This window comes from Onychostoma macrolepis, chromosome 23, assembly GCF_012432095.1.
Source record: "Onychostoma macrolepis isolate SWU-2019 chromosome 23, ASM1243209v1, whole genome shotgun sequence".
In the NCBI taxonomy this organism is placed as follows: domain Eukaryota; kingdom Metazoa; phylum Chordata; class Actinopteri; order Cypriniformes; family Cyprinidae; genus Onychostoma; species Onychostoma macrolepis.
The window spans coordinates 24,479,433-24,506,869 of record NC_081177.1 but is presented as its reverse complement, the minus strand read 5'-3'; the positions used below and the strand labels follow the sequence as shown (position 1 = coordinate 24,506,869).

The 27,437-nt window shown below is 37.4% G+C and overlaps 1 protein-coding gene across 1 annotated transcript; it reads right to left on the bottom strand.

The window, feature by feature from the left end:
- Positions 1-86: 86 nt before the first annotated feature.
- Positions 87-26,301, bottom strand: tnnt2a (troponin T type 2a (cardiac)). Its single transcript, XM_058762393.1, has 14 exons — positions 26,270-26,301; positions 26,006-26,016; positions 25,345-25,425; positions 12,242-12,292; positions 10,910-10,939; positions 10,449-10,470; positions 10,279-10,342; positions 9,332-9,448; positions 8,949-9,026; positions 8,753-8,860; positions 7,563-7,672; positions 6,861-6,951; positions 6,038-6,078; positions 87-286 (listed from the first exon to the last, which is right to left on the bottom strand). Exons 1-14 carry the CDS (start codon positions 26,299-26,301, stop codon positions 253-255), a joined length of 870 nt encoding a protein of 289 aa, XP_058618376.1. The 3' UTR covers positions 87-252.
- Between the last annotated feature and the right edge of the window lie 1,136 nt (positions 26,302-27,437).

Genomic DNA, 27,437 nt, shown 5'->3' with positions numbered 1-27,437 from the left:
TTTCATCAATGTAATGCGTCCTTGCTGAATAAAATAAAATTATTAATTTCTTTCTGACAACAGTTGTGTACACAAGTTAACGCTGCTTCATTTTCTAATTTTTTATTTGTTTTTCTCAGTCAAAATCTACAGTGTTTATTCAGTGAGGACTAACTAAAAGCATCAGAATCTACTATACACAGCTCTCCTGAACATTCTCTTGATGATCTCTGTGGGTTTGTGACGAGTCGAGTCTGTCTTTCAGCACAGCATTCACTTCCTGAGGCCTCTCTTGGTTCTCTTTGACCTGTAGAAGAAAAATTAATAGCCAAGGGCCTTTACTTTAACTCACAGCTGTAAACCATGATTTGTTTTTATCTCAAATTTGCACTAGCATGACCTCAGAGCTAATAGAAACCGACTAGAAATGCAAGAGTTTATCGTAATGTATTTCTAAGCTAACACAATAGTCATCTGATAAGCAATAAATAAATAAATAAAATAAATACATAGCAATATGAAATAGTCATTCTTTCACTCAAATTCAGAAGTTAATTTAGAAAGTTCGCACATTAACAAATAAACTATGTTTTTGTAAAGCTTCATCTGTATTTTGTAGACTGTACTCATAATATACTCTGTAAAAAGTGTTTTAATTAAATATGATGTGCCCCACGTCCTCATCATGACATCACTGTTGGTGTTTCGCTAAACATTGAAGAAATGTATCACATATGCAAATACAGTCTCAAATACAGCAATTTGATTGGCTGCTTTGCTTTTTGATGCGCTGACACTGACAAACTCTGAGTTGACCATCAGATTTCACGCGTTCCGTTTTGTCCCCGTCTGCCTTCCATACTCTGTAGATACGCTAGTATTGTTTGCAAGTACTCCTCGCTGCAGACTGTAGCGCGGTGACGTCAGGTACCTACGTCACGTATGTGTTTACCGCGCATGCGCAAAGTGACGTATGGTATATCTATAAAACGCAGGCGCAGTAGCGCGGTGACGTCACGTACCTACCTATGTTACCTATTTACCGTAAATACGCAGGTTCAATAATGGTTCATTCACTTCCAGAACATTTACTTACTTTTGTTTTCTTAAAAATGTGCGTTTGTGTTGGCTTTTAATTGTAAGGATGCTTTGCTCATAATCACAGAGAGTGTCATTGCAAATGTGTGCGATTTCAAACATTTATGACATGTTTTATGATGTGTTAGTATCAAGCGGCAACCTCCCGCTGCCTCTAGTGAAACCAACACGGAAGTGACTAAAACTGCAATTCATCGACTGGCCGCTGGAGGCTGGCTCCAAAAGGGAGTCAATCACATTGACTCCCCATGTTAAAATGCCCACTTTACAGCAGAAAAAAACATGTTTACAGCCTGGTACAAAAAATTATTTTGGTCTATATAGCTAATTTTGCCCTTCGTGACAACTGTGAGGGGGGTGAATTTTTTTATAACTCATCCGTTTAAATTATATTAAGCCTTAAAGTTCTGCATAATTAAGGGCGTGGCCACTTGAGTGACAGGTGGACTGCCGCTCTGCTCCAGAGTGTGAAACTCTCTAGTGCGAAACTTAGAAAACTGGCTTTAAAGATTTGTATTTGTACAGAAAAAAATAATTATAGGTAGGACACTGGGAATCTGGCAATTAGATGTTTTTTAATCGTTATTGCTTACAGTGCTTTGTTATATGGAGCAGTTTGTTAGATCGCGATCTCTCTCATTTGTTTGTCTAATGAAGTGCCAACAGATATAGAAGTACACAATAAACGCGGTAGACTTTAATGGACAGTAAAACAAAGGCAGAATACCGTGTAACTCCAGGCTGGCACAGTATTGACGAACGAATGCAAACATATGCAGAGCACTGTAACTTATCTGAGCTTTCCAAAACAAAATCAAAGCGCGGTAACTGATGTTATACTGTGTTCTGCCTTGGTTTCTCCGGGGCTTTTCTCCATGATACTTAAACACATGATAAAGGAGATCATTAATGTCCCAAAATGATCAATAACTCATTTTCGACCAAAAACGAAGTTATGGTGTTCTGTCTTTGCACGGCAGCACTGCTGTCACTATAGAGGGGCGTGGTTTCAGCTCAGCTTCACCCACGTCCCGCCTTTTTGCCCATTTTCGATTATCCGGGAGTGACGCGCGGTGACGCGCTTCCAAGATGGCGGCGGTCGGCTCCGCCCACTTTAGGCTTCAAAAACGCTTTACAGAAACCTACGGGTGACGTCACGGACACTACGTCCATTTTTTTTACAGTCTATGGTTAGTATTCGACGTGACAGGGATTCTGCTGCTGGTCTTTAAAAGTCTTATTTCGCCTAAAATTAGCCTTTAAAGATGTATTAAAATAGAGCAGAAATACTTATATTAATAAAGTAATGAATTGCATGCATTGCAAAAAAATAAAATAAAATAAAAAATACATACATACATTTATATATATATATATATATATATATATATGTGTGTGTGTGTGTGTGTGTGTGTGTGTGTGTGTGTGTGTGTGTGTGTGTATGTATGTATGTATGTATGTTTCTCATATTTGTCATCTTTTGCATTAACATTATCAAAAATTAATAGATACTGTAACAAATGTATTGTTCATTGTTAGTTCATGTTAATTAATACATTAACTAGTGTTAACAAATGACACCTTATTGTAAAGTGTTACCTCTTAAATTTACCTTCATGTTCATATGACTTTTTAGGGACATTATCAGTGAGACGAAATTCAGAGAAGAGGCTCACTTCATATGTCTAGACAGATAGTTCTTTAACTCCTTAACATGTAGTGAATACTGTAAAAAGTATTTGAGTGTCTGTCTCTCTTCTCATCTTTCTGTCTGTCTCATCTCAACTATCTGTTTTTTTTTTCCTGATATGCTTTCTCAAGCCAAGCCAACCTAAATTTTGACTTGACAAACTTTTTTAATTTAGTTGGTTAATGATGATTATAAATTAAATCTCTTAGGTACTTTACAGACAAAGCAAACAACACTCTTTTTCTAACACCATCCTATAATATTTAAAAATACATTTAAAATATTTTCCTTGTATGGCTCTTTTGCCTTTCCTCAAAATGATTTAATATTGTTTGTTATTTTATGTAAATTAGGTGTCGTGAACTGGAGTGCATTTTCTGCACAATACAGACAGGAGTGCCGGGTGTCGTATTCACAGACCAGTGCCTACGGTGCAGTGAGATACTGTATTTAAAGACTGCACACCTAGGTATGTCAGGACTGACAGGAGGGGAGTCCTGTGTGGGTTTTATTCATTCAAAGAATTTGAGGGCTACTGCTCGGTTGATTGTTTTATCAGTGATGGAGGTGAATTTCAGAATGAGCAGATGCAATTTTTTTTTCTTTCTCCTGTGTCATGTTTATAGTCTATAGTCTTAATCTATATTTGTATATACAATTATATTTTCTGTTTTGTTCTTTGAAATAATAATTTAAAAAAAGATCACTGTTATCAGTTTGGTTTTTTTGGAGGCACCATGCATAAAATGGGATGCAGACACTGAAAATATACTGTATGTAGTCAATTGAATTTAAAACTACTTTATTGTCTTAAATATTTCACATGCAGAATTGCCAATGCAAAAGGAAAATGTCCAAAATTATCCAAAATAAATAAATAAACAAGAACCATGACAGAGGACAGATTAAAATAAGAAAGGCAGCAACTTTGCACTAAGTGATAGCAGGATGTTCTGCTATTTAAACTACTTATTGCAAACAGTGGTAATTACCTGTACCTCAGTGTTGTAGTACATTATAAAACATTAACGTTATGCAATAATAAATGCAGTGTAAATTATAATTTTAATTCAAATTATTAAATGGATATATCACCTTATTGGGACAATAAAGCCCTCCCTCACAACTTTTTCATTATTTCCTTAATTGTTATTGAAAATAAATGCTTTTTTGATGTCATTTGATATTTGAAAAAGGAGAAAAAACTTTGCTAAAAGGCGGATTCGAACAATATTCGGATTCGGTAATATTACAATACACAGTGAAGTAAAGTGCAACAGAATGTTAATAAATTGTAAATAAAATACTACACAGATATTACAGAATAAACTCTGTAATTCCGTATCATTTTACCTGAGATGAAACATAGTTAAAATCATGGATATGTGCTGTATTACATTTTATTGTTTTATTTTTTTTCCCACCTTAGGGTTCTTAATACTTTTACATTTTATTAGAGTATTCTGTTAAGTATGCGCATGCGTTTTTATGACGTGTTACGTCACGCACGACGCGAAAACACCTACCGTCACCACGTAATGCAAATTACACACGCAATGCGCCTGCGTGTCATAGACATACCATACGTCACTTTGCGCATGCGCGGTAAACATATACCTGACGTAGATACCTGACGTCACCGCGCTACAGTCTGCAGCGAGGGGTGTCTCGTTGTTTGGTGAGTCGTAGCGTGAAAATTAAACAGTAAATGCTTGTTATTACGATTTACCAGCAAAAAAAAAAAATAAAAACAACAACAACAACAAAAAAGTAGAATAAGCAGAAGCTAATAAACGAAAAAACAGAAGCTCCGAAGCCATGAAAGACCGATAAAGTCACAAAACCAGCGTAAACAACATCGCTAATAATGCACAAGGAGGAAAGATTGAATGACGCATAAAATCCTGAGTAGAGCTCAAGTTGCTTGTTTGTGCATTTAGACAGGTAAGGGAATTAATTATTGTGTAAACCGCTCTCTAAAACTTACGTAACTGTAATTTACATAACTCCAGACTTCTAAATAATTACATTACATTCCACAGATAAAGTGAATGTCACATTAAGCGTTTTCTCCCCCATAGAAGTCTACAAGGAAACAGCTTAACGTAACGTACCTTAACAATGACTGGGGGGGGGAACAAACTTCTGTCAAATTGTACTTATAATAAACACTTTCTGCTGTCAAAAAAGAGCTCTTATTCATCGTATGAAGTGAATAATATCACGTTAAGCCGTTTCGCTTAACATTAAACTATTCACTTTAGACGCTGAATAAGAGCTCGTTCTTTTGACAGCAGAAAGTGTTTATTATAAGTACAATTTGACAGAAATTTGGTTTTCCCCGGTCGTTGTTGAGGTACGTTAAGCCACGTTAAGCTGTTTCCTTATAATGGACTTCTATGTGTCTGTGTTCTTTGCCTGAGGCAGGAACGAATGAGTCAGAGTTTGTTTTGAATGAGAAAGCCCTCTGGGAAGTAGGGTGAATAAAAGCAATATACCAAACCCTGAGAGAATTGTGCAGGTTTGTGTTAAAACCAAAATAATGCCAGATCCAGCTCAGTGGACAGCAATCACCAACTTGCCAACCTTCTGAGTGCCAAGTTTATTTAGATTCGATGAGGAGTAGATGTTGCAAAATAATGGAACTCAGCATTTAGTAATGAAATTCAACTATTTTACGTTTTGGTGTTGGTGGATTATTCATATGAATTTGATCTCATGCATACGTTTTTGTACAATCTGCTTATGCCACAATAGATATTTACATGCACCCAAATAATCAGTTTATAATTAGATCGATGGCTCAGTTGGACTTCTTGAAAATGTCCCAATCAAGCCATTGAACTCGATCCAAAATCAATTTCAATCCGATTGAAAGGGGTGACAAACACTTGCCAGTCTGTTGTTGTAGTTTATTTATGTTGTGTGCTTGAAATAGACACTAGCACAATCAAAACACAAAGAAAATTGTGAAAACTATTTTTGGGGGTCTTACTAATATTTGCTGAATATGTGAATCAGACTGCAACATTTAGAGTTTTAAAACTGAATTTTCAGAATAGGAAATTGTATTAAATGTATTACGGTTGACAAAAATTTGTGCATCTAAACATACCTAACGACAGGTAAATTTAGGGGTGGTTATTTTGTGTTTGAGTTTATTTATTTTATATTTGTTTGTCATACTTTGGCATACGAATCACATTGGGTAAATTCATACGAAAATAGCTTTCTCGTGAAACTGGGTTGGACAGACACAGATGAACTCACGTTTTCTGGTGGTCACTGACTCTGTTCCTCAGGACATTGATCTGTAGAGAGATCCACAAACAATAAACATCTCACTGAACACAGGATCATGAAATCGTGATGATTGAGTTGTACTTTCATTTTGTTTGGATAACAATGCTGTTTACATTTACATTTACATTTAGTCATTTTGCAGACGCTTTTATCCAAAGCGACTTACAATTTGGGGAACACATGAAGCGATTCATCTTGAAGAGGCAATTCGACAAAGGAAGTGCTTGTAACACCAAGTCTCAGGCATTGTTTAAATAAGTACAAGCTAGCAAGGGAAGGAATAAGTAAGGAGAAATTTTTTTTTTTTTTTTTTTTTTTATGTGTAGGTTGAAGTCAAGTAGTGTCGAAAGAGATGAGTTTTCAGCTGTTGCTTGAAGATTGACAGGGATCCAGTACTCCGAATATGGGTGGGAAGATCATTCCACCAGCCAGGAATGGTGAACGAGAATGTTCTGGAGAGTGATTTTGAGCCTCTCTGTGATGGTACCACGAGGCTGTTCTTTTGAATCATTTCAGTAAAGTCAACGTGAAACGATATCCGTAACTTATTTTACTTGCATAATATGATCCTATAAACTTTATCATATTGATATAAACCGACATTTATTTATTTATTTTGACTATTGCTTAACATTAACCAACAGAGAGGAAATTTGTTGAAGACCAAGATATTGCATTTATATAACGTGAAGCGATGATTCATACTCACTAAAACCAAAACATTGACATTGACTTCATTTCATTTCATTGTGGGTTCTAGTGAAACTCTTCAGCTTAGTCCTCAGCTTACCTCATATTTCTGATGGGTAAACTGGTATTGTAACTCAAACTTCTCTGCTTCTAGTTGACGCATCCAGCTCCACAGTTCCTTTGCTTTCTCCCTGGTAAAAAAGAAAGAGAAAATATCATTATTTTTATATTAAATCTGCTTAATTGCTATTTTTATTTGTACTCTCTGGAATACTATATAAGTTATGGAGTGGTAAAAAGTCTTACTGAATCAGAGTTAACACTATTCAACAACATTACCTGGTGGAGAAATTTGTTTATTTTGGTTATTATAATTAATATAGGCTATGTAATTATCATGTTGCTGCTACCGATCTGCTTTGTGTGCTTAAGAACATTCCTTAAAGAAAAAAAAATTACAATTCTGTCATCATTTACTCACCATCACATCACTCAAAAACTAAATGACTTTCTTCTGTGGATCAAAAAGAAGTTAATTAATTTTTGTTTCCTCTTCAATAGAAGTCAGTGGTAACCAAAATGGTTTCGTTGCCAACATTCTTCAAAATATCTTCTTTTGTTTTCCACAGAATGAAATCCATACAGATTTGGAACAACATATAAGTGAATAAAATGGCAGAATCTTCATTTCTGCATTGAGCATCTTTTTAATTGTGGTAAAATTGTATTGCCTGACCTGTTGTGGCATATTAATTAGTTACATTTGTAGAATAACTCTTAATTCTTAGAATTAACTCCTAACCTGAGAGCAGAGTCGCTGGCGTTGTCGATGTCCAAAGGTTTGCGCCGATCACCAAGAATCTTCTTCTTCTTCTCTCTCTCGGTCTGTTTCTTTCCACTCCTTCTCTCTATCTGCAAAACAAAATTATAGAGAACAGTATTGACAATGTATTTTAATAAAACATTGATATTGATGATGAATTGTCTGTATTTATTTCAGTATTTCACAACATATGTCTACTCTCTAATAAGTAAATGGGTAATTAGAGAATATTTCAAACTCAGTCATGCATGTTTTTGGTGAGAAAAAAAAAAAAAAATGTGTCTGACTTTGGGTAAAATTGAACCAGAGCCCAGGCAAAATTGTTTTAGAAATTACCCCAGATATTAAAAAGAAAAAATTATAGAAAACAGTATTGACAATGTATTTTAATAAAACATTGATATTGATGATGAATTTTCTGTTTACCCATTTTAAATTGTCAGTATATTTTAAAATGCAAATCATTCTAATTTGCTGATTTCCTGCTGGAAGAAAAAAAAAAAAAAAAAAAAATATATATATATATATATATTAGCAATGTTAAAAGTAGTTGTTACGTGTTGCTTAATATCTTTGTTGAAACTATGATACATTTACAATTTACAATTAAATACTTATTTGACTTACTAAAATGTAAATCTTTTTTTAACATTCATATGCTGCTTTTTTCTGGATTTTGTTTGATATTCTGTCTCTATCAGTTAAAATAAACCTACCAAAAAAATGATAAACCCTTCTTTTTTTATAAGTGGGCAAACTTACAAAATCAGCAGGGGATCAAATAATTATTTTCCACACTGTACATACTGTATATACAGTACATATATATCTGTAACAAAGTGAAGACTTTTGATCATAGAAACCAAAAACTTGATCATAAATGTAAATGACCATAAATTATGATAGTTATGCATATTGTGTCCTTAGGTGAATTTTATAAATGTTTCTGAAGTGCCACAGTTGATGGTTTAAATGTATATACAGTATATAACAAAATTGAGAGTTAGTCGAAAAAAAGTCATGTCTGAGATGAAGATGAAGATGAAGATTCATATATATATGTATATATATATATATATATATATATATATATATTCAGATTTCTCTCACTAAACATTTTTTGGAACTCAATAGGTCTTTATCATAGTCTCTCATCTCTCCACTCTGACCTTCTGCATGTAACCACCGAAGTGCAGACTGGTGAGTGTCTTCTTCTTCTTGGCTTCGTCCTCCGCTCTCTTTTTGGCTTCCTCTTCCTCCTTGCGAGCTCTTTCCTCCTGAACATTTGAAAACAGGAAAGGATTTGCAAAGCTAGTACCAGCTTGTGTCCATCAGTGTGAGGTTAGAGGAAATGTTTCCACTCACCTCCAGACGCTTCTGTCGTTCCCTCTCGCGCTCGCTGCGGATCCTCTGCTGCTCTGCTCGCTCGGAGCGCCGTTTCTCCTGCAGAATCACTCACATTACAACCCTGACAGCAGTTTCAGTGACAGATCACTCAACAAGAGCTCATGGGGGAGTTTAATCTGCAAAATGATAGAGCTGATTGATTTGACATATGTCTGTTGAGTTCTTTTCACGCTCATTCGGGCTTGAACTGACCACTAATAGACCTGCTGGTATGTTTTTACTCTGGTTCACTTATTTGCCATAATGACCGCATATTGGTCATTTCTCTGTTTTTGTCTTATGATTAGTATGTTTGCATAGTAGTAAGCAGCTATGATGTAATAGGACAACACTGCACGTACAATCCTATCTGTAAGACTGATGAGTTCTTCCTCCTCCTTCTTACGGCTTTCAAAGTGAGCTTCTATCAGCGTCTGGAGCTCATTCAGGTCCTTCTCCATACGCTTGCGATGGATGTCCTGGGGGGGAAAGCATTTGACCTTTGAGATTGTATCTGGGACAGTTTGCCTAATAAAATGTGCAAGTTCAGGTAGACAAAAGCATGAATCAAAAGCTCATGTTTCAGTAATTGACATCTAAAATGTCTGGGTAGTGTGAAACATTTTGATGCCTTTGTAGAATTGCTGGTTTCTACAAAACTTCTAATGCATCTTTTGGTTTGCCAAGATATTTCATTCCTTCAAAACATTTGACTACTTTCTAATGAATAAATGGGTCATTAGAGAGTATTTTAAACTCAGTCATGCATGTTTTTGGTGAGAAACAAAAGAGAAAACAAGAAAATGTGTCTGACTTTGGGTCTAAATGAACCAGAGCCAAGGCAAAATTGTTTAAAAAAAAAAAAAAAAAAATATATATATATATATATATATATATATATATATATATATATATATACATTACAGTAATTATAAACTTGATAAAATATTTTAAATTATAAAATATAAAAATATTTTATTTTTATTATTTAATATTTTATCATATAATATTTAATATTTTATCCTAGGCCAGTTTGTTATATGACAAACCATTTAAAAATTAATATTTGTATTAAAGGCAATGATGCATTTAACTGATTTAAATTGATTAATGCTTCTCTTTTTAAGTTTATTTTAATCAAAGAATCCTAATATATATATATATATTTATTTTTTATCTATTTTTTTATTTTATTTATCATTTTATACAATTTTGCTGATTTTATTTTAAATTCTAGAGTGGATCTTGACCAATCATAACCAAAATAGTTTCATGGCACTGTGGGTCTTGCTATTGGAATTTTACTCACATCAAAATCGACTCTTTCTCCATCTGGAATCTTCGGGGGAACCAGGTTCGGTAACATAAAAGGTCTGGAAAAAAAATATATTTTTCCATTTCATACAGAATTTTGAATCAAGAAGTATGGTTGTTCTTTAAAAGCATAAAACCAATCAATGGTTATTAATCTAAACTTACTTTAGGAATTTGGGTTTTGCCTCTTCAGAAGAATCAAGACATATAAACAAACAACAGAAGTTATTCAAAATTATATGAGAGACCTTTTAAAAGACTTCTTCCTTTTAAAACTATAACCTGTTGCATATATCAATCAGGCGTGTCTGATTATAAATGCATAAGCCTAATTTGCAAAGTCTCCTCTTTGTGTTCTCATGGCAGTTATTGCACAATAGCCAACGGTTATAGATGTTGAAGAATGCATCATCCAATCCGTAAACTAGATTATAACCGTAATCTTATTTCTGATGGAATGAATGTTATCTTAAGAGGATTTGGGACGATCTAATGCTTTGAAGAGACAGATATCCAGAAGGAAGGGTGTGTGTCATAATACAGGTTTCTACATGTTTCAAACAGTTAGTTGAGAACTGTAAGTCACAGGTTTCCCGTCTTTAACCAGTGCAACAAAGAGCAAATACCTCCTCCATCTTCTGTCTCTTCTTCATCATCTGAAAGCAGGGAAGGAAAAGAGGTTACAAGTTGGTAATCGGCATCACTGACAGTACCTCAGAGAACAGAGAGATAAAATTAGAAACAGATAACGGAAGAATGGTGGAAAAATTACCGTCACATAGCAATCACTCGTCACTTCGACTATACATAGAGCAGAATATTTGATTCACCCCGTGTGTGTGTGTCATGAGTTCAGTTAAATGATAAAAAAATAGACAATTAATACTTAACTATATAACAGTAAAAAAAATAAAAATAAATATATATATATCTTTTTTTTTTGTGAACCTACTGGGAAAAAAGTTAAAAGTATGACTTGCTTTACAAATGATGAAACTTATATTTAACAAAGCAATGCATTCAATTTAGGTGTAATGTTTTTCTTCTATAGAAAACAAAATATATTTTTGAAAGATTACTGAACTTTCTCTCCCTTTTATCTGTTTTTAACCTTTGTCAGATTTTTCTAAAGCTTTTGACTCAAACAGTTTTATTTGTAAATCTGCATGATTTTGGTCTTCATCAATGCAATTAAAAAAAAAACAAAAAAAAAATTGAAATGTTTAGAGTAGACTTCAATGTGATTCTGCCCTCAGATTTAGTGCTATCTGTAAAAAATCTGTACAAACTTTCACCTACATATGCAAAAGGTATTTCTGTGGCTCGCCGATCGGTTTTGATAAGCCAGTTGGCAGATGAAAATGAAAAACAAACACCAAATTCCAACAGCTATCAATGTTGCTTATAATCATCTTTGTCTGAATCTAGATATAGAGTTCAATTAAACATTTAATTAAACTCGTTTTTGAAAGTGTTATGGCAGGTCAAGCTGTAGTGGAGTTTGATTTGCATTTTACGGCATTAAACAACGTTAAGACTAAATGGATGAATTTATTATTATTATTATTATTTTTAAATCACTTCGCTTTTGGAATATAATAACACATTTTTTCAATTTAATGCAAATTTTCAGTTCAGTTGGGGCACTAAAGTTTTTATTTGGAATAATAAAAATTGAAAAATTGATTTTGATTTTTGGAAGATAGTGGCATATAGTGTTTATTTTTCAATGCAAATATTTTCTTTTTCTGTCCAGAAAATATGCCATATGTTTTTAAGAAATACCTGATTACTTTAAATTACTTCTACAGTCTGATTTGAAAAACTCTTCATGATCTCCTCACATTTGTTTATTGACCAGCATCTGTTTTTGAATATTTTTGAGTAGATCTGTTTGTTTGCGATGTAGATCTGGAGGGGTTTGAGGTGAAACTGAGGGTCTCACCAACAGGACTCACCATGTTCTTGAGTGGTCTCGTCCTCTCCTCCTGCTACCTCCTCATGAGCCTCTGAACATGGAGAAAGTTGAAGGACGGGTATAATTAGCTCGCATTACCGTCAACTATGATTCATTGTTTCCCTTCATTAGCTATCAAATTACAAAATGATTCCTTTGAGTTTAGTCATTCCATCCAGTTGAGAGTGTGAATAACATAAAATCTAACAAAAGTTTGTGTGGAAGATGTGAGTTAATTCCTGAGGGCAAAGAAGCCGTATACCAGCCTGGGCATGATGGGTACTGGTGGCAGGCTTATTAGATTAAAGCATACCTCAAATCTCTCGGATAGTTACACACTTACACACGTCTCTACCCAGCCGCACAACTGTTATCTATCATATAAATGTGTTGGCATGTCTGAAGTCGAACCACCCATAAAAAGTATCGTAGTACAGAAGGTAATACCATACTTTGAGTTAGTTTCTATCCTCAACTCTGATATTACTGCACTAAATGCGGATTACTGCTACATTGTTCATTTTACATTGTAACTTTATGAGTGAGTCATTAAAGAATAGAGAGAGCTTTGGTGATAGCAACGCGCATAATTACTATAATGTAAATTTCATGTTGAATATTAAATCAAAATATGGAGAAAATGGCAAAGTCAATTAAAGTGGTAGTATTGTGTCTTAAAAATTAAGGTGCATCACATTAGCAAAATTTTATCTGCAGAAAAGGTAGGTGTCTATTGTCGATACTGTAGCGACATATGAAGCACAGCTTACACAGAAGTCGCTTTCAAATCAAGCAGATTGCTGTTTGGTCATTGTGGCAAATTTGTGTCACCAACCTGAACATGACTGAAATCTGTTTGAAAATCTGTGTGAAATTCCCAGCTGTGTGGATTCGTATTGAAATGACTGGAAATTCACTGAACAATGGTAAATACCATTATGCTCACTTATTCTCTGCAAAATCCAGTCATTTCAATAGGAGTTCACACTTTTTCATGGGGCACAAAAATTTGCTTTCGCTCATCTCATACTGTTGCTCTGTCGCAGATGAAATCCAATAGGAATCTGTGTAGTTTGGAGCTTTGCGTAAGGGCGGAAAACTTCCCTACAACACAGATTTGCCATGTTGACCAGGGTCTGTGTAATAAAACCAGCCCAATCGGTATTCCCCAATTCCCCAGCATTCTGGGGGGTCAAAATCGAATTCCTATGGGGCTCTATCTTAGTTGAAACGTTCCAGGGGGGCAGGGGGGATTGCTTCAAGCTGCAACACCCCACAGAAATAGTTTAAAAGTAGCCAAAACCAAGGACTTGGCAACACTGAAGGTCCTTGCACACTGAGTCTAAAATTTTCATATGCGGTTTTCGTATTCGTCATTCGTCAAGAGAAAAAGAAAGAGGAAATATCGGGTCCATCCAATCCTGAGATAGTGTAGAGAGGAAAGAGTGTTCCTCCTCCTTATCAAGGAACTGCGAGAATTATCCCAGCCATGTGATTCAAAGTTTACTTCAGGATGTCAGTAGTTCAGTTTGATGCGTTGCTAGCGATACTGGAGCCACTTATTTAAAAGAAGACCACCAATTTCCATGAACTCAATGTAAAAGGACGTATTGTGCTGCGAGACGAAGTGGATAAACTCATCAGACACCATTCTGTATTTTGACGCTCGCTTGTACAGTGGCTCTGAATTGTCAAAACTCCTCAAAATGCTTGCTACAGATACAAAAAAAAATAAAACAGAAAATCGAACCCGATCCGAATTGTTTTATAAAAGATGAAAGTTTCGGAGGCACCGAGATAGCACGTTGGTCTTCAAGATGTCTGTTAAGCACCTATTGTGTACAAACATCTGACAGACTTCTTTAAGATGTTAGATTTGCATACAATCATAAACATCTTAAAAGACATCTACAGTGGGGAAAAAAATATTTGATCCCCTACTGATTTTGTACGCTTGCCCTCTGACAAAGAAATGATCAGTCTATTATTTTAATGGTAGGTTTATTTGAACAGTGAGAGACAGAATAACAAAAAAATCCAGAAAAACGCATTACAAAAAAGTTATAAATTGATTTGCATTTTAAGTATAATAAGTGAAATAAGTATTTGATCCCCTTTCAATCAGCAAGATGTCTGGCTCCCAGGTGTCTTTTATACAGGTAATGAGCTGAGATTAGGAGCACTCTCTTAAAGGGAGTCTCAGCTTGTTACCTGTATACAAGACACCTGTCCACAGAAGCAATCAATCAATCAGATTCCAAACTGTCCACCATGGCCAAGACCAAAGAGCTGTCCAAGGATGTCAGGGACAAGATTGTAGACCTACACAAGGCTGGAATGGGCTACAAGACCATCGCCAAGCAGCTTGGTGAGAAGGTGACAACAGTTGGTGCAATTATTCGCAAATGGAAGAAACACAAAATAACTGTCAATCTCCCTCGGTCTGGGGCTCCATGCAAGATCTCACCTCGTGGAGTTTAATGATCATGAGAACGGTGAGGAATCAGCTCAGAACTACATGGGAGGATCTTGTCAATGATCTCAAGGCAGCTAGGACCATAGTCACCAAGAAAACAATTGGTAACACACTACACCGTGAAGGACTGAAATCCTGCAGCGCCCGCAAGGTCTCCCTGCTCAAGAAAGCACATGTACAGCCCGTCTGAAGTTTGCCAATGATTCAGAGGAGAACTGGGTGAAAGTGTTGTGGTCAGATGAGACCAAAATCAGGACAGGACAACTGCACCGCATCAAAGGGACGATGGATGGGGCCATGTACCGTCAGGGCCAGGGCATTGAAGCCAGCCAGGGCATTGAAAATGGGTCGTGGATGGGTATTCCAGCATGACAATGACCCAAAACACACGGCCAAGGCAACAAAGGAGTGGCTCAAGAAGAAGCACATTAAGGTCCTGGAGTGGCCTAGCCAGTCTCCAGACCTTAATCCCATAGAAAATCTGTGGAGGGAGCTGAAGGTTCGAGTTGCCAAACGTCAGCCTCAAAACCTTAATGACTTGGAGAGCATCTGCAAAGAGGAGTGAGACAAAATCCCTCCTGAGATGTGTGTAAACCTGGTGGCCAACTACAAGAAACATCTGACCTCTGTGATTGCCAACAAGGGTTTTGCCACCAAGTACTAAGTCATTTTTGCGAAGGGTCAAATACTTATTTCACTCATTAAAATGCAAATCAATTTATAACTTTTTTGAAATGCGTTTTTCTGGATGTTTTTTTTGTTATTCTGTCTCTCACTGTTCAAAAAAAGCAAACGTACAAAATCAGCAGGGGATCAAATAATTTTTTCCCCCACTGTAATAAATGTCTTGCAGATGTAAATGGAGACATCAAATAGATGTCTCTGTGATGTACCTGTGCTATCAGGGCAGTGTGTAAATGTGATTGACACAACGTGAGTGTCACGAATCTGGTCTACGAACTTCCGTTAACACTCCACCAGAGGTCACTCGCTCACCACATGGACTCTTACACTGCACAGATCGTTACACTTACACAACTTCAGTTCCCACAATCCATTGCACTCACTACATTAAGCTGCAGCCAATCACATGCTTACACCCGAGTCTGATCACACAGCTGATTCCCATTTCACCCCTTACATAAACCATGGACTTTCTCTCCCTCACTGCCGAGTATTGTATGCACTTATCCCTCTCTTAGCGATAGCTACTCTACGGAGCCCACTTAGTTGTATTAGTCTTGCCTTGCCTTGCCTTGCCTTGCCTGTTTTCCGTATTTGATTCTAGCCTGTGTTTCCTGGATTAACCCTTGCCTTGCCGTCCGGACTCTGTTTGCACCTCTCTTGGATTATAGCTTGTGTACCTGGATTATCTCTCTGCCTTGCCCCATTGGATATTGTTCGCCGATCGTAGACCCACGCTTGCCCTAGGATTACTCTATGTCTTGTTCCTGCCATACCTGTTTGCCATTGTTTCGACCCTGCCTGTATTTATGACCATGCGTTTAAATAAAAGCTTGCACATGGATCCGCACGTCTCACGTCTCGTCAGCCCAGTTACAGTGAGGTATTTTTTTTAATGTGCAAAAATTTAAAGTAATTTTAGTGTAAGCTGTGCTTCATATCTCTGCACTCTTGACAACTGAGCTTTTTGGCCCACAAAATTTGAGATGCTCCTCACTGCAGAACACAAGATCCAGGGGGTGTGGTTGGATCTAGATCCAACTCCTCCCACCTTACATTTACCTAAACCTACCCGTCTCCACCCCCTGATCCCTAAACCCACCCATCCCCACCCCTAAACCTACCAATCTCCACCCCCTGGATGTGGATCCAACCCCGCCCCCTGGATCTTTTGTTCTGCAGTGAGGGGCTACTGCAAAATTCTGCCTTACTTGCACTAACATTTAACTTCTTGTTTGTTGATGTTTCTTGCTCATTGGTTGGAGATCACTTCCTGTTCCTGCCTGCCGTGCTGCCGTTTGTAGCTCCGTGTGGCTTTGTTTATCTGAAGAAATCTTTATCTTACTCTATCTGTTATTTAAATCGCTAAAGTATAATTTAATTCTCACCATATTTCTGATTTAAGACTAATTTGACATAATCCGCCTTTAATTTCTTGATCTAAACTGTGAGCGCTGCACGTAGCAGCGCGTTTGCATTCCGTTAGCCTATTAGCTTGTCAATCGCATCTCCATTCATGTTTTCTACCGCTTCATCTCTCTCGCGCTGTTTCTTTTCTCTCTCGCTCCTTTTTTTCGATTTCATCAAACTACTGTGGTGAGTTGGAATTACTCTACAATCACAGTGAATTCAGTAAGATTGTTATCCACGTCGGCGCTAATGATGTTCGACTTCGCCAGTTGGAGATCACTAAAATTAATGTTAAAGAGGTGTGTGAACTTGCAAATACGATGTCAGACACTATAATATGCTCTGGTCCCCTCCCTGCTTACCGGGGTGATGAGATTCATAGCAGACTGCCGTCACTCAATGGCTGGATGTATAAGTGGTGCCCGCAGAATAACATAGGTTTCATAGACAATTGGAAGAGTTTTTGGGGCAGATCTGACCTGTTGAAAAGAAATGGTCTTCATCCCTCCAGGGGTGGTGCCGCTCTTCTCTCTAGAAATATGGCACATAGTCTTAGAGTTCATACTCGACTAACTGGGGCCCAGGTCAGGAAGCAGACAGACTGGCTAAACCGACTGTCTGCTAGCCGCCTCACGTCACAGAGTCAGTTAATTCTCAGCACATATTTCACCTAGATATCACACTATAGAGACTGTGTCTGTTCCCCGAACTAGAAAATACAGAAAACGTCCAAACCAAAGTAAGAGTAACAATTTAATTGATGTTCAACAAATAAAAAAACAGATATAATACAGATAAACAAATGATAAAGCTTGGCTTATTGAATATTAGATCCCTTTCTACAAAAGCACTTTTTGTAAATGATATGATCACTGACCATAAACTAGATGTGCTTTGTTTGACAGAAACCTGGCTAAAACCAGATGATTACTTTACTTTACGAGTCTGCACCCCAAGATTACTGTTATAAACATGAACCGCGTCCAAAAGGTAAAGGGGCAGGTGTTGCTACAATTTATAACAATATTTTCAGTATTTCTCAGAGGTCGGGTTTCAAGTATAATTCGTTTGACGTAATGGTGCTTCATATAACGTTATCCAAAGAAACAAGTGTTAATGATAAGTCCCCTGTGATGTTTGTACTGGCTACTGTATACAGGCCACCAGGGCACCATACAGACTTTATTAAAGAATTTGCTGATTTTCTATCTGAGTTAGTACTGGCTGCAGATAAAGTCCTAATTGTTGGTGATTTTAATATCCATGTTGATAATGAAAAAGGTTCGTTGGGATCAGCATTTATAGACATTCTAAACTCTATTGGTGTTAAACAAACACATGTCAGGTCTTACTCATTGTCGAAATCATACTCTAGATTTAATACTGTCACATGGAATTGATGTCAGTGGTGTTGAAATTTTGCAGCAGAGCGATGATATCTCAGATCATTATCTAATTTCGTGTATATTCCATATAGCTAAAGCTGTAAAGCCAACTCCTTGTTACAAACATGGTATAACCATCACCTCGACCACAAAAGACTGCTTTATAAATAATCTTCCTGACTTATCTCAGTTCCTCAGCATATCCAATAGCTCAGAAGAAATTGATGATGTAACAGAAACTATGGACTCTCTCTTTTCTAGCACTTTAGATACGGTTGCTCCTTTACGCTTAAGGAAGATTAAGGAAAAGAGTCCAACACCGTGGTATAATGAGCACACTCGGGCCCTAAAGAGAGCAGCCCGGAAAATGGAGCGCAGCTGGAGAAAAACAAAATTAGAGGTATTTCGTATTGCTTGGCGGGAAAATACTCTCTCCTACAGGAAAGCCTTAAAAACTGCTAGATCTTCTTACTTTATGTCTCTTTTAGAAGAAAACAAACATAACCCCAAGTATTTATTCAATACAGAGGCTAAATTAACAAAAAATATAACATCAGCAGGTGCAGACATTACCCAGCAGCACAGTAGTAATGACTTTATGAACTACTTCAATTCCAAGATCGAAACTATTAGAGATAAAATTGTAACCATGCAGCTGTCAGCCACAGTATCACATCAGATAGTACGCTATAAATCCCCCGAGGAACAATTCCACTCATTCGCTTCTATTGGAAATGAAGAATTGTATCAACTTGTTAAATCATCTAAACCAACAACCTGTATGTTAGACCCTGTTCCATCTAAGCTCCTAAAAGAGGTGCTTCCAGAAGTAATAGATCCTCTTCTGAATATTATTAACTCATAATCATTGTCATTAGGATGTGTCCCAAAAACCTTCAAACTGGCTGTTATTAAGCCTCTCATTAAAAAAACACAACTTGACCCCAAATAATTAATTAATTACAGACCGATCTCGAATCTCCCTTTTCTGTCAAATTTATTGGAAAAGGTAGTATCCTCACAACTACAGTGAGGAAAATAAGTATTTGAACACCCTGCTATTTTGCAAGTTCTCCCACTTAGAAATCATGGAGGGGTCTGAAATTGTCATCGTAGGTGCATGTCCACTGTGAGAGACATAATCTAAAAAAAAAAATCCAGAAATCACAATGTATGATTTTTTAACTATTTATTTGTACGATACAGCTGCAAATAAGTATTTGAACACCTGTCTATCAGCTAGAATTCTGACCCTCAAAGACCTGTTAGTCTGCCTTTAAAATGTCCACCTCCACTCCATTTATTATCCTAAATTAGATGGACCTGTTTGAGGTCGTTAGCTGCATAAAGACACCTGTCCACCCCATACAATCAGTAAGAATCCAACTACTAACATGGCCAAGACCAAAGAGCTGTCCAAAGACACTAGAGACAAAATTGTACACCTCCACAAGGCTGGAAAGGGCTACGGGAAATTGCCAAGCAGCTTTGTGAAAAAGGTCCACTGTTGGAGCAATCATTAGAAAATGGAAGAAGCTAAACATGACTGTCAATCTCCTCGGACTGGGGCTCCATGCAAGATCTCACCTCGTGGGGTCTCAATGATCCTAAGAAAGGTGAGAAATCAGCCCAGAACTACACGGGAGGAGCTGGTCAATGACCTGAAAAGAGCTGGGACCACCGTTTCCAAGGTTACTGTTGGTAATACACTAAGACGTCATGGTTTGAAATCATGCATGGCACGGAAGGTTCCCCTGCTTAAACCAGCACATGTCCAGCCCGACTTAAGTTTGCCAATGACCATTTGGATGATCCAGAGGAGTCATGGGAGAAAGTCATGTGGTCAGATGAGACCAAAATAGAACTTTTTGGTCATAATTCCACTAAACGTGTTTGGAGGAAGAAGAATGATGAGTACCATCCCAAGAACACCATCCCTACTGTGAAGCATGGGGGTGGTAGCATCATGCTTTGGGGGTGTTTTTCTGCACATGGGACAGGGCGACTGCACTGTATTAAGGAGAGGATGACCGGGGCCATGTATTGCGAGATTTTGGGGAACAACCTCCTTCCCTCAGTTAGAGCATTGAAGATGGGTCGAGGCTGGGTCTTTCAACATGACAATGACCAAGCACACAGCCAGGATAACCAAGGAGTGGCTCTGTAAGAAGCATGTCAAGGTTCTGGCGTGGCCTAGCCAGTCTCCAGACCTAAACCCAATAGAGAATCTTTGGAGGGAGTTCAAACTCCGTGTTTCTCAGCGACAGGCCAGAAACCTGACTGATCTAGAGAAGATCTGTGTGGAGGAGGCCAAAATCCCTCCTGCAGTGTGTGCAAACCTGGTGAAAAACTACAGGAAATGTTTGACTTCTGTAATTGCAAACAAAGGCTACTGTACCAAATATTAACATTGATTTTCTCAGGTGTTCAAATACTTATTTGCAGCTGTATCATACAAATAAATAGTTAAAAATCATACATTGTGATTTCTGGATTTTTTTTAGATTATGTCTCTCACAGTGGACATGCACCTACGATGACAATTTTAGACCCTCCATGATTTCTAAGTGGGAGAACTTGCAAAATAGCAGAGTGTTCAAATACTTATTTGCAGCTGTATCATACAAATAAATAGTTAAAAATCATACATTGTGATTTCTGGATTTTTTTTAGATTATGTCTCTCACAGTGGACATGCACCTACGATGACAATTTTAGACCCTCCATGATTTCTAAGTGGGAGAACTTGCAAAATAGCAGAGTGTTCAAATACTTATTTGCAGCTGTATCATACAAATAAATAGTTAAAAATCATACATTGTGATTTCTGGATTTTTTTTAGATTATGTCTCTCACAGTGGACATGCACCTACGATGACAATTTTAGACCCCTCCATGATTTCTAAGTGGGAGAACTTGCAAAATAGCAGAGTGTTCAAATACTTATTTTCCTCACTGTATGTTCCTTCTTAGAGAAAAATGCTATATGTGAGGATTTCCAGTCCGGTTTTAGACCATATCATTGTGAGAATGCTCTCATTGAGTTACAAACAACCTGCTCTTATCTGATCGTGGTTGTATCTCTCTATTGGTGCTACTGGATCTTAGCACCACATTTGACACTATCGACCACAACATTCTTTTAAATAGAATAGAAAATTATGTTGGCATTAGAGGAAGTGCACTGCCGTGGTTCACATCGTACTTATCTGACCGCCATCAATTCGTGGCAGTAAATGAAGAGGTATCATACCAATCACAAGTGCAGTATGGAGTACCTCAAGGCTCAGTACTAGGCCCCTTATTTTTCATGCTGTATATGTTACCCTTGGGAGATATCATTAGGAAACATGGTGTTAGCTTTCACTGTTATGCTGATGATACTCAGCTCTATATTTCTTCGCAACCCGATGAAACACACCAATTTGCAAAACTAACGGAATGTATAGCTGATATCAAAAACTGGATGACTAGCAATTTCTTACTGCTAAATTCTGAAAAAAAAAAACCAGAGGTGTTAATTATTGGACCAAAAACTTTTGCATGTAATAACCTAGATCACTGTCTCATACTTGGATGGCTGCTCTGTAAATTCTTCCTCATCAGTTAGGAACCTAGGCGTACTTTTTGATATCAATCTTTCCTTCGAAAAACATGTTTCTAGCATTTGTAAAACTGCATTTTTTCATCTTAAAAATATATCTAAATTACGACCTATGCTCTCAATGTCAAATGCAGAAACGTTAATTCATGCGTTCATGACCTCAAGGCTAGATTATTGCAATGCTTTATTGGGTGGTTGCTCTGCGCGTTTAATAAACAAACTCCAGCTGGTTCAAAATGCAGCAGCTAGAGTTCTTACTAGAACCAGGAAGTATGACCACATTAGCCCGGTTCTGTCAACTGCACTGGTTCCCTGTTAAACATCGTATACATTTTAAGATCTTGCTAATTACCTATATGGCCCTGAATGGTTTGGCACCTCAGTATTTGAGCGAGCTCTTATCACATTATAGTCCTTCACGTCCGTTGCGATCTCAAAATTCTGGCCATCTGATAATACCTAGAATATCAAAATCAACTGTGGGCGGGAGATCGTTTTCTTATTTAGTGCCCAAACTCTGGAACAATCTACCTAACACTGTTCGGGTGGCAGACACACTGTCAGTTTAAATCTAGATTAAAGACCCATCTCTTTAACCTTGCTTACACATAATACACTGTCGCATTTCTATAATTCAAATCCGTTAAAGGATTGTTAGGCTGCATTAATTAGGTCAACCGGAACCGGGAACACTTCCCAAAACATCCGATGTACTTGTTACATCACTAGAAGAATGGCATCTACGCTAATATTAGTCTGTTTCTTTCTTATTCCGAGGTCACCGTAGCCACCCAGATCCAGTCCGTATCCAGATCAGATGGTCACTGCAGCCACCCAGATCCAGTCCGTATCCAGATCAGATGGTCACTGCAGCCACCCAGATCCAGACTCTATCCAGATCAGATGGTCACTGCAGCCACCCAGATCCAGACTCTATCCAGATCAGATGGTCACTGCAGCCACCCAGATCCAGACTCTATCCAGATCAGATGGTCACTGCAGCCACCCAGATCCAGACTCTATCCAGATCAGATGGTCACTGCAGCCACCCAGATCCAGACTCTATCCAGATCAGATGGTGGATCAGCACCTAGAGATGACCTCAAATAATTAATTAATTACAGACCGATCTCGAATCTCCCTTTTCTGTCAAATTTATTGGAAAAGGTAGTATCCTCACAACTACAGTATGTTCCTTCTTAGAGAAAATGCTATATGTGAGGATTTCCAGTCCGGTTTTAGACCATATCATTGTGAGAATGCTCTCATTGGAGTTACAAACAACCTGCTCTTATCTGATCGTGGTTGTATCTCTCTATTGGTGCTACTGGATCTTAGCACCACATTTGACACTATCGACCACAACATTCTTTTAAATAGAATAGAAAATTATGTTGGCATTAGAGGAAGTGCACTGCCGTGGTTCACATCGTACTTATCTGACCGCCATCAATTCGTGGCAGTAAATGAAGAGGTATCATACCAATCACAAGTGCAGTATGGAGTACCTCAAGGCTCAGTACTAGGCCCCTTATTTTTCATGCTGTATATGTTACCCTTGGGAGATATCATTAGGAAACATGGTGTTAGCTTTCACTGTTATGCTGATGATACTCAGCTCTATATTTCTTCGCAACCCGATGAAACACACCAATTTGCAAAACTAACGGAATGTATAGCTGATATCAAAAACTGGATGACTAGCAATTTCTTACTGCTAAATTCTGAAAAAAAAAAACCAGAGGTGTTAATTATTGGACCAAAAACTTTTGCATGTAATAACCTAGATCACTGTCTCATACTTGGATGGCTGCTCTGTAAATTCTTCCTCATCAGTTAGGAACCTAGGCGTACTTTTTGATATCAATCTTTCCTTCGAAAAACATGTTTCTAGCATTTGTAAAACTGCATTTTTTCATCTTAAAAATATATCTAAATTACGACCTATGCTCTCAATGTCAAATGCAGAAACGTTAATTCATGCGTTCATGACCTCAAGGCTAGATTATTGCAATGCTTTATTGGGTGGTTGCTCATGCTGCGTTTAATAAACAAACTCCAGCTGGTTCAAAATGCAGCAGCTAGAGTTCTTACTAGAACCAGGAAGTATGACCACATTAGCCCGGTTCTGTCAACTGCACTGGTTCCCTGTTAAACATCGTATACATTTTAAGATCTTGCTAATTACCTATATGGCCCTGAATGGTTTGGCACCTCAGTATTTGAGCGAGCTCTTATCACATTATAGTCCTTCACGTCCGTTGCGATCTCAAAATTCTGGCCATCTGATAATACCTAGAATATCAAAATCAACTGTGGGCGGAGATCGCTTTTCTTATTTAGTGCCCAAACTCTGGAACAATCTACCTAACACTGTTCGGGTGGCAGACACACTGTCAGTTTAAATCTAGATTAAAGACCCATCTCTTTAACCTTGCTTACACATAATACACTGTCGCATTTCTATAATTCAAATCCGTTAAAGGATTGTTAGGCTGCATTAATTAGGTCAACCGGAACCGGGAACACTTCCCAAAACATCCGATGTACTTGTTACATCACTAGAAGAATGGCATCTACGCTAATATTAGTCTGTTTCTTTCTTATTCCGAGGTCACCGTAGCCACCCAGATCCAGACTCTATCCAGATCAGATGGTCACTGCAGCCACCCAGATCCAGTCCGTATCCAGATCAGATGGTGGATCAGCACCTAGAGATGACCTCTACAGCCCTGAATGTCAGTGGAGACCAGGACAACTAGATGAGCCCCAGAGACTGATCCTCAGTGAAGACCCTGTATCCTAGACGGCCATCAGGACAAGACCACAGGAACCAGATGAGTCATTTGCAAAATCTGACTCTGCTGCAGCCTAGATTTAAACTGCTGATTTTGTCTGGCCAGAGGAGAATGACACTATTTCGACATACTATGTCCCCGTCTAAATACTGTAAAGCTGATGTAAAGCCACCCAGCTTTAGGTGGCTTTACATCAGATGTAAAGCTGCTTTGATACAATTTGCATTGTTAAAAGCGCTATACAAATAATAGTGACTTGACTTGACTTGTTTATTATCACTCTTAAGATGTAGTCACATTTTCTGCGTGATTGGTATTTTCGAGTAGGGGTGAAAAAGTTTCCTATGCGGATTTTGCTCATTTACATATTGGCAATGTGATTTTGCCGCATTGACCAACAGAAAGCTGCTTGGTTTAAAAGTGACTTATTAATTGCTATAATTGACAATAACCAATTTCTCTTTTTATCCTGAGAAATTTCTCTGCTATTTCGCTATTGTGGTGGCACCTTTAAGCAATATCACAGTCGTGCTGCTGGTTTGAATATTGGCAGTCAGGCCTATTACCATTTGTTATCTTGGAACATCAGCGCTTAACAATTGTTTTCCATTTTCATGTACCATGTTATTTACTCACAGAATACCATGGTACATTTCCAAAAATATGGCATTGCCATGCTACCATAGTACATTTTAGTGTTAGTGAATGGCTAGTGCCCTTTGCCATTAGCAGATAAGCAGTATCTACCTTCCTCATGCTGCACCTCCTCCTGCACCTCCTCCTGCTCCTCCTCCTGCTCCTCCTCTTGCACCTCTAAGCCACACCATGCAGGTTAGGTGAGTAAATAAACAAAAACACATCACAAAAATGGAAGCTAGGAGATCTGTCGACACTGAAACACAATAATGGGTTAGTGATGATATGCAGATGCTTCAGGTCTTTCATCTCTACTTATTCTGTACGTGTCATTGTTGGGTGTGTTTTGTTGAAAGCTGACAAGCAGTGTGAACAAAACTGCTGCAACTTAGAAGAAAAGCTCAGCTTTCACGCTTATAAATCTATATGACGGGTCACCTTATCTTGCAACCGCACTTACATGTCAGAATATTTAAGATTTTAGTTTTAATCTGTGAAGGTGTAAAAACCTGATCAGCTGGTGTAATTTTTGAAGGTTTTATTGTAGTATTGTTATCTCCTATTTCAAATATCAGTGTAATGACACAATTCTTTAACAACCCTGTTGAAAACATGCTGTCTCTTTTACATAAACCACCATATCATCGGTTGCTTCACTGTTCTAAAACTATGTAGCTGCAAGGCCACTATTTATGACCTACTTTAAAACAAAAACAGTATTTTCTTGTTTCAGTGGAAGTATGAAAGCAATATCACAAAACACAAGACTTACCCTCCTGCTCCCTAGAGAACAAGACAGAATAGCGTTATTTCCATTGTTCTCATAGCTCAAGTATCTTCCCAACAGCTGCCTGAACTCTCAGATTAAATATACTTATCAGATGAGTGGGATATATGACAAGCAGATGCTATTCAAATTACCAATAGCACTGGTGACCACAGACCAACTCAATTTTACTAGAAAATAAATATTTGTAAGAGACATATTTGCCACTGATGGACAGATGATAATTGAGCAATGAACTGGTGCACTTACTCGTACTCCTCCACTTCTTCGTTGTCTGACATTTTTACTCTGTAAAAATACATTAAAAATATAGTATAATATGTTTTTCTAAACATTCTAAAAATTCTGTTCTTTTTTGCTTTTTATTCTAATTTTAAATGTACTTATAAACATCCATTTTTTTTATATAATACATCAGTAATATACTACATAACACATAATACTCTTACCTGATATACCAGCAGAGATGTGTGAAGAAAGATTGTTAATGTCCGAGAGGCGAGCTCTGGCTCTCCTCTTGATTCTTATATGATCGGGGCTGGGACTGTTTCTGGGGGTCATACATCTCACTCACCGTGTTTATTTTTACCCTCAGAGATAAGCGGTGAACAGTCTTGCTAACACTCCCTAAAAGGCTGCTGGCATTGTTATGGTGAAGAGAATGGCGGTGGCTAATGTCCATATCAACACGAGTCTCTTAGAGGTGTCCTCTGATAACACGAGGGACTGGCTAGTCTCTGACCAGTCTGACTCACTTCATGGCACCATGCTTACCATTCCACATCTCACTCACGCCAACAGCCTGAGATTGAACCATGTTCAGATGTACAATTTAGTTTGTTTCCATGATTGAGCCATGTTGGAAGATTTCAAACAGTTTTTATGTTGTTTGAATACTTCAGTATTTTGAAGAGAGATTTAATTTTGTATTGTAAGAATGTAGGCCTTGTTAGATGTTCTGAGTTTTCTATGCAGTTGCTAATGTGCTTTGTGTGGTTACTAGATTCTTCAATATTTATGTAATATGTGGCTCAAAGAACTGCACAAAAAGCAAGAAATATAAATATTAATAATAATAATAGCATTGATGACAAAATAGTATTAATGATAACATTTTTGTAAATTGTTATTATTTTATTGGTAACACTTTACTTAAAGGCTTTATGTGCAATGCATTATAAAGGGTTATTATGGGGTATAATGTATTATAATTATTCACAATGTGCATTGTAATACATTATATCTTGTTAAAAATTATAACTGAATTTAAGGTGCATAGTGTAACAATGAATTGATAAGTGTTATAATGTATTACCTGTATAATGAGATTGTACAATGCATTATAAGGCATAATTAATGCTTTAAACTACTTTTATAATGCATTACTGTATACATAAAGTGTTACCAATATATTTCT